We start from the raw sequence: 17,443 nt of genomic DNA on the forward strand, positions 1-17,443 counted from the left end.
ATTGTAATTTTCTCTTATTTTGCATTGACTTGTATAAAATATTTTTCTGATTAAGTTGCCATCTGGTCCTTGACGTTTTTCCAGTTGGATGCAGACCTAACAATTTATGAGCCCACAGGTTGTTTTCAGCACCTCACTGTCCAAACATATGTTTGGACTGTGATCAGTGACACTTTTGTGATCAGTGACACTTTTAAATATTCTTACAGATAATTAGAATAGAATAGAATAGAATATGCTTTAAGTGGCTCCACAATAGGGAGATTTAAATATTAGGTTGGGATTGTCCTGTGAATAGCCTGTACTCCTGTGAAGGTGCATGTCCCTGCACAGACACTTTTTTTTTTAATTAAAAAATCTGTTATACATTGATACAAAAATCAGACGGCCATATTAAGAGTATAACTAAAATACTCTCTATGCGGATACACATACGCCCAAATATTTAAACACATTTTTCCAAAATAAAATTTGTTCGTACCGCCTTTTGATTCTGAAGGCCATTCAAAGTGGTGCTCTAGTGATCCGCTTCCTGAAGAAAGACTGTCAAGTGTGGTCTCCTTTTGTGAATATGACATTTTTTCCAAGAGCAACACAAGTTATACAAAAGAAACAAAGTCCTTTTCCTAAGTGCCGTTTTCATCGGAAAGAATAATGCTCTTTTCCTGCAGTTGCAGTGAGAATCCAGTCCTCCTCTCAATAAAGGCTTGAATAAAGGCATCTAACCAAAAATAGTTGTGAGTACAAGCCATAGTAAAATAAATGTGTATGTATACCACAGATCTGCATAGACACTTATGTATCCAAGCAAAGGCTCACGGAAACGTAAAAGACGGGACTTGACCTCCAAAGTAAGAGTGAAAATGTTGGAATTTTGGTGAGTCATGTGATTTCGTAAAGTGATGGTTCACTGACGTTTCAGGGATTTCATTTCATTTTCAACGCTTCCTTATCTGTGCTCCGCAAGGACGTTGGTCCATGGACTAGGTTTTTGGGAGGATTCACTGCTCGATTTTATTTTCATACATATTTATTGTAAATATGTTTACGATTTATTTAGATGATTTTTCCATCTGAAAAAAAAATGTTTCGCTTTTTTCTTATATATTTTTTTCCTGTTTGTTTTTTCCCGTTTTGCAGTCACATGACCCGAGGAACGTCACGGCTGTGACGCAGCTGCGCATCGTGTGCTTTCGGCTTGGCGCAACACCCAGGTTGAGGTAGAGAAGACGCTTTCTGTCCCCACCGCAGGCTGAGAGGTGACTGTATCAAAAATGGGAAACAGAGACGACGAATATGATTTCTTGTTCAAGGGTAAGTGATGTAGGATCCGCGTGCTGCCGCCCCCTTCCGATGTTATTTGACCAAGACGGTTAGCTCAGCATGCCTGCTAATGCTAACTAACTGTGTTAACATCAGTGGTCAGGTTGACATCAGCTGGCTGTGGCAGCTCGCTAGCTAGTTAGCTAGCCAAATTGTTAGTTTGCTTACGGCGTCTATTTCTGAAATCAACATCATACGTACTATTCGGGTACTACTGCAGTTTGTTACACATTGGACTGTTTTCTAATAGTCAGCTGCTTTGTTTGTAGGAAGGTTCGTTAAACGTAATAGAAGAGATTCTGCGGCGAGCTACCCTTGTATGCTGTTGGTTGGAGAATCCTATGGAGCTATTAGCAATGACTTATTTCTACATCATTTTAACGACTGGCTCCTCGTTGTGGACAAACAGTAAACGATCTATATACGGTCGCGTAGAATACAATGGTGTGCCAAAGAATATCGTTTTTGGTGTGTTCTGGAATCAGATCATTTTAGTGAAAGGGAAGTGAGTCCCTTTTGTGGGTGACCTGTTATTCAGACCTGTAGCCTGAGGTGAAAGAAAAACTCTTGTTTGGATTTGGTTTCAGCAGTTGGGTCCCCCTTGACTGCTGTCAGTTTTCATAAGTTCCTACTTGACAGATTTCCAAAGCCTTGAGTTTATCATCGTCAGTGTCATCAGTAGTTTCAACATACTGTATTGAATGATATGTTTCCGTCCTCTTCAGCCTGATTACAGCATTGTTTCACTGGAAACACTCATCCAGGGACAGGTCTGTTGTGTTAATGCACCCCAGCATAAATCATATAATGCCATTTTCCTTTGATTCATTCCAGCCAACTGTCCAATTAGTTATTGGAGAAAATGTGTTTTTAATGTGTGTCAGATCATACAAATCATTAGAAGCACTGAACAGTCAAAGACGCAGAAGCACAAAACTTTAAGTTTTTGTCACTTATGACCATGGCGTTAATCAAGGTTGTCACCAAGAGTGTGAAAAATCTATTATAGCTCCCGATGATTTGCAACACCCGTGTGGGAAGAGAGGCCTTGAAAAATGTTGAGTCAGATATTCCAGTGAGCTGTTTTTTTTCCCTATCCTTTTCCTGCAATACTCCTTACAGGGCAAAGTCTGATAAGGCTTTCTCTGTACAGACAGCACAGTAAGTAATTTAGCTTTTGGGTCTGCTATGCCTGACTCCACCCAGGACTGATGACTACAATGATTTGTTAGATTTTCAGAGACATATTTTATATGGAAAGATTTGTCCACTTTGTCATACATGTAGCGCATGCATGCACACAAACGGACCCCATCCGTGCACGTTGGATACATTTAAAGTATATTACTGCTGTAATGAATAGAATTTATTGGATCTCCCCCCCCAGTATATCAGTGTTGGTATACAGGGTCTGATTTTGTACACATCCATGTTAATTCGCGTTGTACATGTTTAATTAATCAAAAACAAGCAGAAAATCCTCAATAGCTGTAGGAACGGTTGACGTTGATAGGGACAGCAGTTATCCTGGTGAAAAATCAACAGCTGAATTGGTAAACTGCATTATGCCGCTCTATCACATTCTCAGAATTTATTGTTCTGTTTTCAGTTGTGCTAATCGGAGACTCGGGAGTGGGGAAGAGTAACCTGCTCTCTCGTTTCACAAGAAATGAGTTCAACCTGGAGAGCAAGAGCACCATTGGGGTGGAGTTCGCCACCCGCAGCATCCAGGTGGACGGCAAGACGATAAAGGCTCAGATCTGGGACACGGCGGGACAGGAACGCTACAGAGCTATCACCTCAGCGTGAGTTTTCAAAGCGGACTAAAGTGGCTCAGACATTTTGTGAGGGTTCTGGTTCTCATGCTGCTTACGATGTCACCAGATATTACCGCGGTGCTGTCGGTGCCCTCCTAGTTTACGACATAGCCAAGCACCTGACATACGAGAACGTGGAACGCTGGCTAAAAGAACTGAGGGACCACGCTGACAACAACATTGTCATCATGCTGGTTGGGAACAAGAGTGACCTTCGCCACCTGAGGGCCGTGCCCACTGATGAGGCCCGAGCCTTTGCAGGTAACTCGATGGTTCCTCATAAGAGTGTGATAAACACTTTCACTGTGTGCCTGTTTATGATGTGGTTGACTTCTCTTCCTCAATCAGAAAAGAACACACTTTCATTTATTGAGACATCAGCGCTGGACTCCACAAATGTAGAAGAGGCCTTCAAGAATATTTTAACAGGTATGACCTGCAAGACACAATCCTTTTAAAGATACTTATTTTGCTCATGAGAAATAAGGCATTATGTAAAATGAGAAAAGGAGGCCCTTTCAAACATTGTGAAACTTGGAAAAGAGTTGAACAATTTTCCAGGCAAGGATACCGCATCTCTCCCAGTTTCCTTAAAACAGGATGGGATATTTAGAAAACAGTGTGGACAAAGGAAGGATAACGAAAGCCATAAACAAAATTGAACAAACTTTCTCTTGATAAGGATGATGACCTGGGCTTTCCCTCCACAGAAATCTACCGCATCGTGTCACAGAAGCAGATAGCGGACAGATCTGCACATGACGAGTCTCCAGGCAACAATGTTGTGGACATAAGTGTCCCACCGACCACTGATGGGCACAAGGGCAACAAACTCCAGTGCTGCCAGAGTCTGTGACACTCAACCCCATGACATACACTCTTCCTCCAAAATCCACCATGACATCACATCATCTGTGCACTTTTTTTCATGTTTTGTTCCTGTATCTTTGCTCCTTCTATCATTGTTTTCTATAGTACTTTGAATCCACCAGTGCTCTTTTCTTTTCCCATAAAAGAAACTCAAAGAAGCCTTTACGTCACCAGATTCTTCAAGGTTCCTTCAGTAGGAGAACCAGGAAGCTGCTGCTGTCCTAAGGAAGCCTGTGAGGTGGTTAGAATCCTACTGATACCCTGGTCATATGCAGGGAGATTGTGGAACATTTCAGCGGCGACCACTAGATGGTGCTGCGCAAATCAAGGGGCAGTTTCTCCCTTAGATATGTGCAGTTTATGCTCCAGCCTTTGTAGGCAGTATTATTCGTTTGACAGCGTGGTTCTTACGGTCTTACATCAGTTGTCATGCCAAAAATATTATCACGATGTATTTATTGAAGAATACTTGGAAAAAGTTTTCATTGTTGTACTTTGGGTTTAAGGACTGGATACATTTACAATAAAATGATTGATTAAAAAACACGCAAACCACGATTGTTTTGAAGAAAGATTGAAATGTGCAAGTCAACGGGCAACTGGCATTGTCGGCGTAATACATGTTAGCATTAGAGGGTTAAGGCACAAATCCAAAGTCTTTGTTTAAGCATTTCAAGAATAAAGTTGAATGTTGTTAGTGACAGCTTTTATTTAACACTTCATCACTTTTTGCTTACCAATTCAACTTTATTCTCAAAATTCTTTACGTAAAAATTATTTTATTTGTATTTGTAATAAGCATGTTTACTGAAAATCGAATATTTTTCTCAAACTAGACTTTATTCCAGACACCTCAATTTCACTTCATTCTTAGCATTTTCATTTTGAACAACCCAGCATTTCCATATTCTCAACTTTTCATAGTGACATTTTATAATTTATTTCCAGGTTAAGCATTTTACTTTTTACATATTGTCCCTCATTAACATTCAATTTCACTATATTCTGGACATTGTACCTGAAACCTTGATATGGGAACTGACATTTTTAATGACACTGTCTTTATTCTCCAAGCCTTGACTTGATTCTTGAAGTGCAATAAAACAATCTTCATTCTTTTTTTCCTGCCTGGCCCTAATAATCCCGTGTAACACTAAGACCTTGGGGTCATGGTACATGGCAATTTATGAAATGTCATCACCAGTCTGCATAAGAGTTTCGAAGTGATACTGTCTTGACTATTATTTTACAAGTATAAAAAAGGCAGTTTCGAAATTATAAGACATTTTTAACGCCTTCCTCTTGCAGTCGCCCAAATAATCCAGCCGACAATCTTAACGAATATTTGAATGCAACTAAAGAGCTCATATTCACCAAAATGCAGAGGGAGAAATATTTCTGACCTGCTGTAAACATCTCAAATAAAACCTGACAAGAATTTATGTTCAAATGTAGAGCTTCATGTTTCCCTGCTGATTCCGTGCTGAAATGTCAGCAGGGAATCAATAAAGTATATCTTAACTAATGTATGTGTTACAATCTGTCCCCTCCTAAAGTGCTCCATATACACATCCCCCAACATAGACAAAACAAATGACAAGATAACACGCATTAAATGCATTTACAACTGCATGCTACTGAATTTTATATACACTGCTCAAAAAAATAAAGGGAACACTTAAAAAACACATCCTAGATCTAAATGAATGAAATATTCTTATGAAATACTTTGCTCTTTACACAGTTGAATGTGCTGACAACAAAATCACACAAAAATGATCAATGGAAATCAAATGTATTAACCCATGGAGGTCTGGATTAGGAATCACACTCAAAATTAAAGTGTAAAAACACACTCCAGGCTGATCCAACTTTGATGTAATGTCCTTTAAACAAGTCAAAATGAATCTGTGTTGCTTCCTGAGTGGACACTATGATTACACAGAAGTGTGATTGACTTGGAGTTACATTGTGTTGTTCAAGTGTTCCCTTTATTTTTTTGAGCAGTATATATACTAGGGGTTGCAGAGATGAAGATGTTGAGGTTCTCCCAAAGAGAACCTCAACATCTTCATCTCAGATATTGAGGTTCTCTTTGGGAGGGACCAGGATAGATAGGATCAGGAATGAGTCCATCAGAGGAACAGCACATGTTAGATGTTTTGGAGAGAAGGTGAGAGAAGCCAGACTGAGATGGTTCGGTCATGTACAAAGGAGGGATAGAGAATATATTGATAGACGGATGATGGAATTGGAGCTGCCAGGCAAGAGGTCTCGAGGAAGATCGAAGAGAAGATTTATGGACGTAGTCAGAGAGGATATGAAGGTAGTTGGTGTGAGAGAGGAGGACACAGAGAATAGGGTTAGATGGAGAAGGTTTATTTGCTGTGGCGACCCCTGAAGGGAAAAGCCGAAAGAAGAAGAAGAAGATATATATATTTATATAGATAAAATCTCTGTTGGTTTGCTGACTAAATTACTTTGTGTTCACAATCCAAGGCAGCCAGGCAGCTTCTGGATTAACCTCAGATGCTTTGCTTGTGAACTAATATCACAATTACACTTTATTTTGAATGGAAGCGCCAATGATCCCAGCATGTCCGGGTTCAAGGTCCTCACACTGCCAAACAGTAAACACAGATGAATATGTGGCTCATAAACTCATAAAGCTGATAAGCATCCTGAGAGCATGGTGTGATCTTTAATTCCGAGATTAGTTCCAACCAGGAGGCATCAGCTAGTGTGGGTCAGGACAATATTGTTTTAGAGTTCAGTGCGTGAAAGAGGTAATCATCATTTTCCCTCTTATCCAAATTGAAAATCTGAAAATCCAGAAACCAGGTCAACTCAGTAGTTTGTGTTTTGTTTTCCAAGCCCCCAAAGTAGGACACCCTTCTCTAAATGATTTGTAATCACTGTAACAAAAATGATGGAAAATTCAAACCAGTTTCTGTTCCAAGAAATGTGAATTTCCTCCTCTCCCTAAACTTGCCAGAAGGCAACTGAGATAGTCTATAACATAAAAAAAACACGAAGAACAAGCATATAAACATTGATTGACTACCAGTTTGCATCATTGAAGCATCGTGAAAGAAACTAGGCGGGACCTCAATGATAAAAGCCTACACAAGCCCCTGACTCATGATGGAGTCATCACAAGCATACGCCTTTTTGAAATCTTTAGTCTATAAATAGGTATTTTTAAAAGTTTAGTTTTATCTGACACCAAATGGCTTGTGAAGAGCTAAAAGTCTGTGTAATGAATCCCCAGGAATAGAAATAAAACTATTTCTGTAGTGATGCCAGCAGGACAACCTCTATAAAGGTGTTATTAAATCGTATTTCAGTAGGAAGACTTGTCATTGGGGTACAAAATAATCAGAAATCCAGTCCTTTCCCGAAGCTGTGATCACTACGAAGGCATCAGTGTCAACAGCCTTTTATCAAATCACTCGGACTCTGACACGTAAGCAGTTGAAAGCTCAGAGCATCTCCATATTCCCTGACAAGTTATTGTGAAATAATACAAAATGTTTCTTTCACCCTCTCAGATATTGAGAGATGGCCCAGGTGAGGATCTTTGGGTTTCACTAAGGAAAACATCAGTTTAGCCTTGCGTATCTCAGTCAAGCAAGTGGCATCACTGTCACATCATCATTATCAGACTGGGCATACGCTTATTGTGTTAAGGAATAAAACTTCCAAAACGTAGTCATTTACACATCCATGTTGAGGAGTTGAGGAGACACTTAGTCAAAGTAAAATAGAACAAAAGGATTTTTCTTTTCGAACGTGCCTCAGCGCAGGTCCCACCCTGATGTGACAGTGGAGCAATGCTGTGACATCACTGAGTGGAGACAAACATACAAATCCAAGATAAGATTTGATATCATTCTATAAATTAGACCATGGGGTATATTTGTACATTTGTAAAATACATGTCATTTGAAGCATATCATTTGTCATTATCGGAGTACTGTCTTGCCCAAAGTGGCTGCTAAACCAATTATAAGGGTAGTTACACCATGAGCACGTTGAGCAGCAGATCTGAACGTCTCCACTCGGATGAACCACAGATGGCAGACAGACTGCAGTCTGATGCATCATGTTCTATTACAGGTGAATTGCAGGATATTGTAAATACAGGATATTATAATAACAGGATATTGAGGCCAGATTTCATTGAGTGTTTTCCTTTTTTTATTCCAGTGAGACAATAGACCTTGTACTAATACGACTGTCAGGGAAATGGTGTATTACTCATTACGTATCACTGACAGTAAAACATATTAAACTAATTTTTGATTAAAGTATTTCGCAGGGGTAAATACTTGATCACAGATGTTCCCATCACTCTGAAACTCACCCTTAACATCCAAGCTGCTGTAATCCGCTGTACTGTCCTAAACTGGAGGCTGAAATGGCAGATGGAGCACTTTATTGAGTATGTGGATTTTATTTATAATTCAGTCTGATGAGAGTGGAATTATTATTTTCATAGTTGTAAAGAAATCCCACTATATTGCCACAAAATGACCTGCATGTCTTGCTTTTCGTTATTAATGAAGGTTTGTATTGTAGTGAAGGTATTGTTTGTGAATATTTTTCCCAAGTACATGACGTTGCTTTTAATAGTTGTTTCAAAAAACTCAGAGAAATTCATGCCTGGAAGCGACCGTGACACATAGTGTAATGCATTTTCTTCTGGCTGCTTTTGGACTCAAGATTTTCTTCATGTATGTGAAGGTGGACTTGAGGATCAGTTTTAATTTGCTAAAAAGAAACTCGGGTGAATATCATTCTAGTGGCTTTATTTTCAATGTTCTCAGATCATGCACACATTTGTTCATTACACATTCATAATGAATGCAGAGGAAAGACATATGGGAACTGACACTGACTCCTTTATATTAAAGAAAATCAGGTGATTGAGATGTTGATAAATAAGACAGTGGTTTGTTCTGTGAAATGATTGGAAGTGCAAAAGTACAAAGGTTTTCAGTCAGCGTCAGCCTGGTGACATGAGAGGAGGTGCATACAAAGCTGGTTTGAGGCTGATGCCATCTTTCTACCAACAACAATCAACTCGCCACAATTTCTAACATCACACGCTTGCAAAAAAAAGCCTGATCCTGTTTTTCCAAATACAGCAATTATCTGCCGGTTTAGCAGAATTGAATACACTTGGTAAGAAACTCCAAATTTGCATCTGTCTCCTTTGGTATCTTTGTGCAAAGAAACAGACATATGCACGCACGCACGCACGCACGCACGCACGCACACACACACGCACACTTCCAGCTGATTCTTACACACACACACACACACACACACACACACACACACACACACACACACACACACACACACACACACACACACACACACACACACACACACACACACACACACACACACACACACACACACACACACACACACACACACACACACACACACGCCCATATTATGTCAGACAGTCACTGCCAGCTGGCACTCTGGCTCATGTCACAGTAGACACAGGGCTCCAAGAGGAAAAATTAAAGCAATAAGCAGAAGGTCACATCAATATTCCAAGTGGTTATGGTACTTTTTCTCAAGTTTTTCTCCCCTGTTTTGCACTGTTATCACATACCAGGCACAGTCAGGTCGCACAAACACAATAATCTGGAGTTCACTCTTGTAAACCATGTCAACAATTGGTTTGGGGTGCGGAAAAGAAAGCAAAGTAGAGCACTGGAGTGCTGATACACTGACCTACAGATCCCTCACCTCTCCTTTGACAGGAGGGAGTCAACAGGATCTATAGGAGAGTGAATAAAGAAATTGTAGTTTACTACAGATTCAAGGATAACCTCATTGAAAAAGGGATAGGTCCATGCTATTACGAGGTTAGCATTATAGAGATACAAACCTTTTTGCAGTCTGAGGAGAACATGCGCTTAGAGACACAGAAAGAGAAGCAGCCAGCAAATAGGAATGTCTACTGCTTGAGTTTGTATCAAAGAGCTTTGAACCTATGAGAATATAACATTAACAGCATGACTCTTCAAGTAAAGAAGTGGGAGGAGGGAGAGAAGGGGAAGACTCAAACTGAGAAAGGGACAATACAAATATCACAGGCTCTGGCAGCACGGCAGTTTGTTGCCCCTCTGCCCATCCATGGTTGGAGGGACACTTATATCCACCACGTTATTGCCTGGAGAATCATCATGTGCAGATCTGTCTGATATTTGCTTCTGGGACACGATACGGTAGATTTCTGTGAAAGAGAGCAAAACATTAACATCAATGAGACAGTCAAAGAATGCCCAAAAAGTTTTGAGACTGAAATGCAGATTGTACAAGAACTTGCTATTTTCTTGCCTGTGAGAATGTTCTTAAAGGCTTCCTCGACATTAGTGGAGTCCAAGGCGGAGGTTTCGATAAATGACAATGTGTTCTTCTCTGTGTATAAACAGGCCAAAGAATATTTACAGGTAAGCAAAAAAACGAAACAAAAACAAAACAGAAATGAAAAAGCAAGCACACTCCAACTAAGCTTATGTAATTAAATGAACACTTGACACATGAACTAAAATCCTATACTGACTGAAAGTAAGGATCACTCCTATAAATGTCAAGCTGTATTAGGTAGTTTGAATTTGTAAGATATTTTTCACAAATGATCTCTTTATCGTTGATCTCAGATTATCATCGAGTTACCTGCAAAGGCTCGGGCCTCATCAGTGGGCACGGCCCTCAGGTGGCGAAGGTCACTCTTGTTCCCAACCAGCATGATGACAATGTTGTTGTCAGCGTGGTCCCTCAGTTCTTTTAGCCAGCGTTCCACGTTCTCGTATGTCAGGTGCTTGGCTATGTCGTAAACTAGGAGGGCACCGACAGCACCACGGTAATATCTGGTGACATCGTAAGCAGCATGAGAACCAGAACCATCAGAAAATGTCTGAGCCACTTTAGTCCGCTTTGAAAACTCACGCTGAGGTGATAGCTCTGTAGCGTTCCTGTCCGGCTGTGTCCCAGATCTGAGCCTTTATCGTCTTGCCGTCCACCTGGATGCTGCGGGTGGCGAACTCCACCCCAATGGTGCTCTTGCTCTCCAGGTTGAACTCATTTCTTGTGAAACGAGAGAGCAGGTTACTCTTCCCCACTCCCGAGTCTCCGATTAGCACAACTGAAAAACAGAAAAGTAAAATCAGAGAATTGACAAATGGTAATTGACAGTGACTGTGCATGTATACATATATGCATGTGTTATATATATACACATGTACATAAAAATACATAAATACGAACATGAATAGAAGCGTAGGCATGGAAACACACTCACTTAAAAGTTTATTTAGGCGATTGGGAAGTGTAAAAATCTTTCATTTGATTCATGCTAGCGCAGTCAAACTTGTGATGACGCTTATGGATGGGTGGCTGTTTTGAACCACTTAGCAAATTGCTATGTTACCAAAACTTGTCACGACTTTGAAAGTGATATGGATATGATCGAATATGATTGTGTGTTTCACTGCAAAATAAAAACGGCATCAGGGATCTGTGGCTGATTATTCGTAATTCTAGTTATCTTTGGTTCGTCTCAGGTTATCGATTAAAGGCCAAAGAGCTAAAATGTTAGCCTGCTACTTAACAACATAGCTTATTTACCTGTCGTTAGCCTGTCAATTGACTAGCGTTATACACCGGCACTGACTGGTTCAAGAGGCTTAATTCAACATTATTAGAATGTATTTGGTTGAAGACTACCATTTTACTTTGTAAACAATTGCTTTTGTTAAATAACGGTTACTGTAACCACGGTATCGTTTGTGACTCTTCATGACTTACAGTCTACGAGCCCTGCTAACTTTAGCATAAACCTTAATTTTGTTTACTACTTTAATTCTATTACTTTCAAGCAGATTAATAAATATGCACTTATTGTCATATATCTAAAAATGACAAGAACTTACCTTTGAACAAGTAATCGTATTCATCGTCTCGGGTCCCCATATTTGAGGGCTTGTTATGTTACTGTTAAATACTTTACTACAAACAACAGGAAGTGAAACAAGTACGTGGGTAATGACCGTCGGCTTGAACCAATTGAAATCGTGGATTTCTTTGATTGACACTTATTATGACGAACCGTGTGTTTTGTTTTAAAACGAAAACCAATCAGTGAGGTTGTGTTGTCAAATGTAAAGAAGCTGCGAAAACCGAGTACAAGTGTTGACATATAGAAATATCATTATAAACAAATTTGAGCCCATTTCAGCGTCAGTCATCATTATAATAAATGACTCCATAGCGACAAAAATCGGTCAATGAATTTCTTGAACTTGACATTCACAATGGCATGAAAGGATTTCTCATGAAATCTAAAGACTCTTTCAAAATGACTGGTTTGGAACAGTATTCCAAACTGCAACACTGGACTGGATTTCACTGATGCTGATAGTGTTAAGGTTACGCAGCAGTTCTCTCTCAAGATGGATTATCTATTCTTCTTTTCACCATTGGGGAACCAAAAATGCACCATGACATCAGCCATTAAAGTTTGGCAACTCAACTGTCATGCATCAGGGAAGCAGTGTATCCTGATCCTCAGGTGAATTTAAAATGCTGAAAGGACTGGCTTTGCCCCTAAAGGGACCTGAACAGTTTCGCCTCCTATTCCTGGGTTTTGGCAAAAGTCAAGTTTTAAGTCAGGAAAAAAACAAAATCATGTACCTCAGCCTCTCCCAGACATGATAATCCAGTTCTTAGGGTAACTCTAACTAAAAGTGAGGGTATATTTCTGCAGGTCTTTCCACAGCGAGTTTGCAGTTTCTATTTAATTCAGCAAAATGCAGTCAAAAAGAACAATTAGTCCTGGTGATCTCTCTTGAGATGACAGCAGTTTTTTTTTCAGTGCAAAAAGGTCAGCAAAGAGGAGTCAACCTGTCTTTGCTGTAACTTTATGATTTTAACTCTTAAATGCAATGCCTGTCACAGAGATGCTGGTATTTCATGGGTATTTTCCCCATTTTCTGCTATGTTGGTTTAGGTTCTGCTCAGCTAATCTGCACAAATACTGAATATATTTCCATAGAATCTAGTTCCAGAAGATAGGTCAACAGTTTGAGAATCCAATAAAAAAACACAAACGTGAAAAAAGTCAAAAGTTAATTGTCTCCCACTTATTTGAGGCTATCAACAACAAAAAAAGTACAACGATTTCTTGCTTTCTTTCAGCCCCGTTACAAACCTTGTCCACATTTAGATACGGTATGTTATTCCAACAACAACCAAAATCCTTTCCATATGGACAAATTCACCATCTTGATTTCAATATTAAATCAATGGATGTATCACATTATCCGAATGGGACAACAATTCATAGAACTGCTTTATTTTGTATTCATTCTGATCGAGTCCAAACACACACACACATACAGCCATCTATTTATCTCCATGTATAAATAGATGAATATACACACATATACATAAATACACATTTTTGATATGCATATTCATTTTGAAGTCATGCTATGTTCGAAAAGGACTCTCCCTATTGGATGAGGGCACACAGCAATTTGAAAACACATACACGACATAGCTGAACAGTTGGAAGAATCCCTATTGATTTGCATGAACAATAAAACCCACAAATTTTTCAGTTTTACAAAGAAACAGCTGTGGTTTATGGATCGTAAATATACAGCAGCTGCATCTTGATAAACACACTGAAGAATATGATACAGTAACTCATGTGGATTGCAATATTTTTTTTTTTTGCCCAGCAGCAAAAATAAAACCAAATAAAAATAATATTCTCAGATTCAAATGGAAAATATATTTGTAAATCTTTATATTTGTATTTATAATTTTATGTACACATTCTCAGGAGCACAACTATGAGAAGGAAAAATAAATATAACATCACAAGTGAAAAAAAAGAAAACTGTAGGCCTACATTGAAAATTTGCCTGGAAGGCAATCAAAATGGACTCAAAAGCTTAAAATTTACAAAATATTGCTGCTATGGTCTCCATCAGCAAACAGATTACAACTGGCCACTGCACATCATGGAAATGTACTGATTTTTGTTTTAAAATGTCTGACATTGACGTGTCCTCTCATACTCATAAACACATGTAGAAACATACCAACTGAATCAACTATTTCTGAAGTTAAGAGAGAAAAGTAGTCTTAGCGAAGAGTCCTTGCATGTCAGCCACAGAGACTACGGCAAACACTGACCCTACAATGACTGTGATTGACTTCACCAACGCACTTGATTAATCCTAAAGCAAACGCTGACTAAATACCTGGCCGTGTGAGCAGAAACTCCTATCTAAGTAACTGAAAAGTACGGCTTCTAGATGATATGACGTGTGTTTATTTGGTCTCCATCATAAGTTTACCACCAGGCGCTCTTCATAAGTGCAAACAGCATTCAGTTCCTTAACAAACCGCTGTCTTATCGAGTGAACAGAGCAGTGCGTTCAAATAAAGAGATAAAAGGTACTACACTGACTGCAAATTTTACAAATGATGCTCTCAGTCTTCGAGCATTTGAAACGCCTACTAAATGGATTTCTAACCATGAGGATGTGAGGGTGACCAAATCTATTAAATGTTACTGAGATGCTGATTATTTTCCACAACTACTAAGAGATTTAAGACTCTATCTTTAAAAATAATTTGTGTGCATCTTTTCAAAAGTAGGGCAGCAATGGAAGACATTGTAATGATGTGAAGATCCCATAAAGGCTGACAATGTCTGCTGCCTCACTGTTGCAAAAAAAAAAAAAAATCACACACTTTCACATGGGTGACGGAGCCAAAAGTGTAGTAACACTGTATTTACAAACATGATGTAGAAACAAGATTAAAATTTTGCCAGACGCTGAAATGATCAATGTAGTGATTCTTTGGATGAATAAAAAATGTGATTAAAAATGTACCAATAACAGTGATGTTTAAATGAAAGTACAAAATAAAAAAAAAAACTTCACAGTAGTAAAAAAAAAGAAAATCAGCTGAAGAATAACATGAAACAAAAAATGCAGCAAAAGCTTTTGATATAAATTATATATAATCAAGTCACGTGCTCAAAAACACACTGCATGTTCACTGTGAATTTCCAAAAGAGGATTCAAACATACTGAACTATTTATTGGCCAAACAGATACGCTTAACCAATCACTCGTCACAGAGCAAAATGAGCTCTGTATGCGTGGGCTGGTCTGGTTCTGATGTGGACATCACTCCACTCAACAGGGACATCATGGCACAGTCGAGACCAGCTTCAAAAGTACATGTCCCATTTTTTGTTGTTCTTTGTAGTAATGTTATGTAGAGAAAAGGATGTACAAAGTTCTAAGTTTATGAGAAGAAATAATTTTGAAGGAGGGCAGCCAGTGTTTATTGGCTGTAAGGGTGACAACAAATCTGAACCGTTTCAAAGCCGAAGACGATCCTGGGTTGAGAACTTTTCCATCTCGCGCATTTTCTTTTCAAATGAATCAGCATGAAACATTGAGTTAATAGGCTGAGATTCAATTTGGATAAACTATTTTGTGTTTTTCTTTAAAAAAAGTCACAAAAAGGGAATTCTCTACAGTTCTTATTCAAGAATGTGTATGGTATATATTGTAAATCCAACTGTCAGTCATATTGAATTTTTTTTTTTTTTTTCTTAGCAGGAGGTGACAAAAATGAAGGCCTTAATGAAGACTGTCAGGGTTGTTACACTGAGACTCCTTTGAGTCACTTTGAAAATAGCATTTAAGAAGAACATGAAATGAAAAAAAAATACATCTGGACGTTCCACTTGGCCAGTTACTTTGCTGTGAATGATTGAGCCCCCAGAACTCCCGTTTGTTATGTAAAATAGAACATGAGATACTGTTTTCTTTCCAACATATAAGACGACATACAGCCTTAGTTTTACTACTGTAGGTCACATTTACACACATTTATTGAACTGATATAATTTGTTAATGTTGAGGATAAAGGCGAGGATTTTGCAAAATCAGTGATGTCAGTGCTTTCAGAATTTTCTCCCCTCTGGTTGTCGAGAGTGTTCGGTTTCTGTAAGCGTGTTTGAAATCCTGGTTGGGGCAGAGAGCCACAGCAACTTAAGTCTGGTTGACAGACCGATGAGTCCTTCGCACTGGGACGATCCTTCCTCGCTGCCAGAGAACAGACTTTACTGTTGGAGAAACAGAGAGAAGTGTATTTGAGACAAACAAATATAAAACAAATTTTCTGGTGTCCACAGAGTGAAAACTTCAAATGATGTGAAAAAAGAACTGGTACGCATGACGGACGTCCTGTACAATCACCTCTTGTGAATTTACTTATTTCAGATTGAAGTGGTAAATAAATGGACGCTCCTGACAGCAACCGGAGAGCTAAGACGGATTTGATTGATCAAACTCTTCTTAGTCACTCAAAGCCATACAGAGCTTTGGATGCAATATCATATGTTAAATTCTGCAATTAAAACATCACAAAACAGCAACATTCATCAATTTCTTTGATCTGCTAAACTCATATAATTCCTTCTAATTCCTTCCTACCAGCTGACATAGATGTGAATCATTTTTATCTTCCAGTTTTATCAAATTAGCCAGGGTTAAAATTTTTGGAATGGCGCTAATACAAGAAAATAGAGATACATAATCCTCTGATGATGTTCTCTGGGTTCTGACCCTGATACACCGACATGAAAGTCTCCATTGTCACAGCACAGATTCCAGTGAAATCGACCGTATTGTCCAGGAACAGTAAACAGATATGTGTAGAGTCTAACCCCAAAACCCTCTGTCTAATTGCCTGGCGGGGAACTGAAAGAGCATGACCTTCTTAATATACATATCTTCGGTAGTAGGAGAAACCAAATCTCCTGGACAAAAGTCTTGCAGAAAACTCCGCACAGAGAAGCGGGAGACACAAATCCTGTGAGGACACTGGGCTTCATGGAATGTGACACTAAATATCTTTTTTTTTTTTCTTGCACACGAGGTGTCAACAAAAATGGCCAAGACATTTCTATGATAAGGCTGTGTTTGTAATATGTGTCTAACTGTTGCTTTGTGTGGGGAAAGTTTGTAGGGAACCAAAATGTTCCTTTTAACCTCTACAGAATAGATGTACAGAATAGAAAAGTAATGCCTCCATTCAGACTTGTTTGATTTAATGGTTTAAACGTGCCATGTAAAAAATTATATGAGCTAATCGTGCTGAGTTACACTGCTTAGAAATGAGTAATGTGATGTTATGGTTAACAACATCATGTCTTTTTAACAGAAATGTAAATGTGTGTGTGTGTGTGTGTGTGTGTATGTGACAGATGGTCAACTGTGCCAAGGCAAATCTACTATATGTTTGGATAAGGAATATATGATTAGGGCCCAGAGTGTTTGCTTTTTCGAAAATTGATGAGTGTTCAG

At 38.9% G+C, this 17,443-nt stretch overlaps 3 protein-coding genes across 4 annotated transcripts in view; 1 reads left to right on the forward strand and 2 right to left on the reverse strand.

Moving 5' to 3' along the window:
* The first annotated feature begins 1,154 nt into the window (after positions 1 to 1,154).
* LOC147225728 (ras-related protein Rab-11B-like) lies at positions 1,155 to 5,535 on the forward strand. Its single transcript, XM_086161255.1, has 5 exons — positions 1,155 to 1,314; positions 2,933 to 3,128; positions 3,208 to 3,401; positions 3,489 to 3,569; positions 3,851 to 5,535. Exons 1-5 carry the CDS (start codon positions 1,275 to 1,277, stop codon positions 3,994 to 3,996), a joined length of 657 nt encoding a protein of 218 aa, XP_086017381.1. The 5' UTR covers positions 1,155 to 1,274; the 3' UTR covers positions 3,997 to 5,535.
* Positions 5,536 to 8,804: 3,269 nt separating this feature from the next.
* LOC147225729 (ras-related protein Rab-11B-like) lies at positions 8,805 to 12,083 on the reverse strand. The gene is made up of 5 exons (XM_086161256.1): positions 11,972 to 12,083; positions 10,989 to 11,184; positions 10,716 to 10,909; positions 10,377 to 10,457; positions 8,805 to 10,272 (listed from the first exon to the last, which is right to left on the reverse strand). Exons 1-5 carry the CDS (start codon positions 12,009 to 12,011, stop codon positions 10,127 to 10,129), a joined length of 657 nt encoding a protein of 218 aa, XP_086017382.1. The 5' UTR covers positions 12,012 to 12,083; the 3' UTR covers positions 8,805 to 10,126.
* Positions 12,084 to 15,666: 3,583 nt separating this feature from the next.
* The window catches only part of pip5k1ca (phosphatidylinositol-4-phosphate 5-kinase, type I, gamma a), a 43,230-nt gene continuing 41,453 nt past the window's right edge, over positions 15,667 to 17,443 (reverse strand). The window contains exon 18 of one of the 2 annotated variants that reach the window (XM_086161252.1): positions 15,667 to 16,200. In XM_086161252.1, coding sequence (XP_086017378.1) covers positions 16,198 to 16,200 — 3 coding nt within the window. In that variant the 3' untranslated portion in view covers positions 15,667 to 16,197. The remainder of the gene's footprint in view (positions 16,201 to 17,443) is intronic. The other variant, XM_086161253.1, reaches the window with a different exon arrangement.

Source organism: Fistularia commersonii, chromosome 16 (genome assembly GCF_037954325.1).
Source record: "Fistularia commersonii isolate RoL2024-O1a breed Wild chromosome 16, RoL_Fcom_v1.0, whole genome shotgun sequence".
Taxonomy (NCBI): domain Eukaryota; kingdom Metazoa; phylum Chordata; class Actinopteri; order Syngnathiformes; family Fistulariidae; genus Fistularia; species Fistularia commersonii.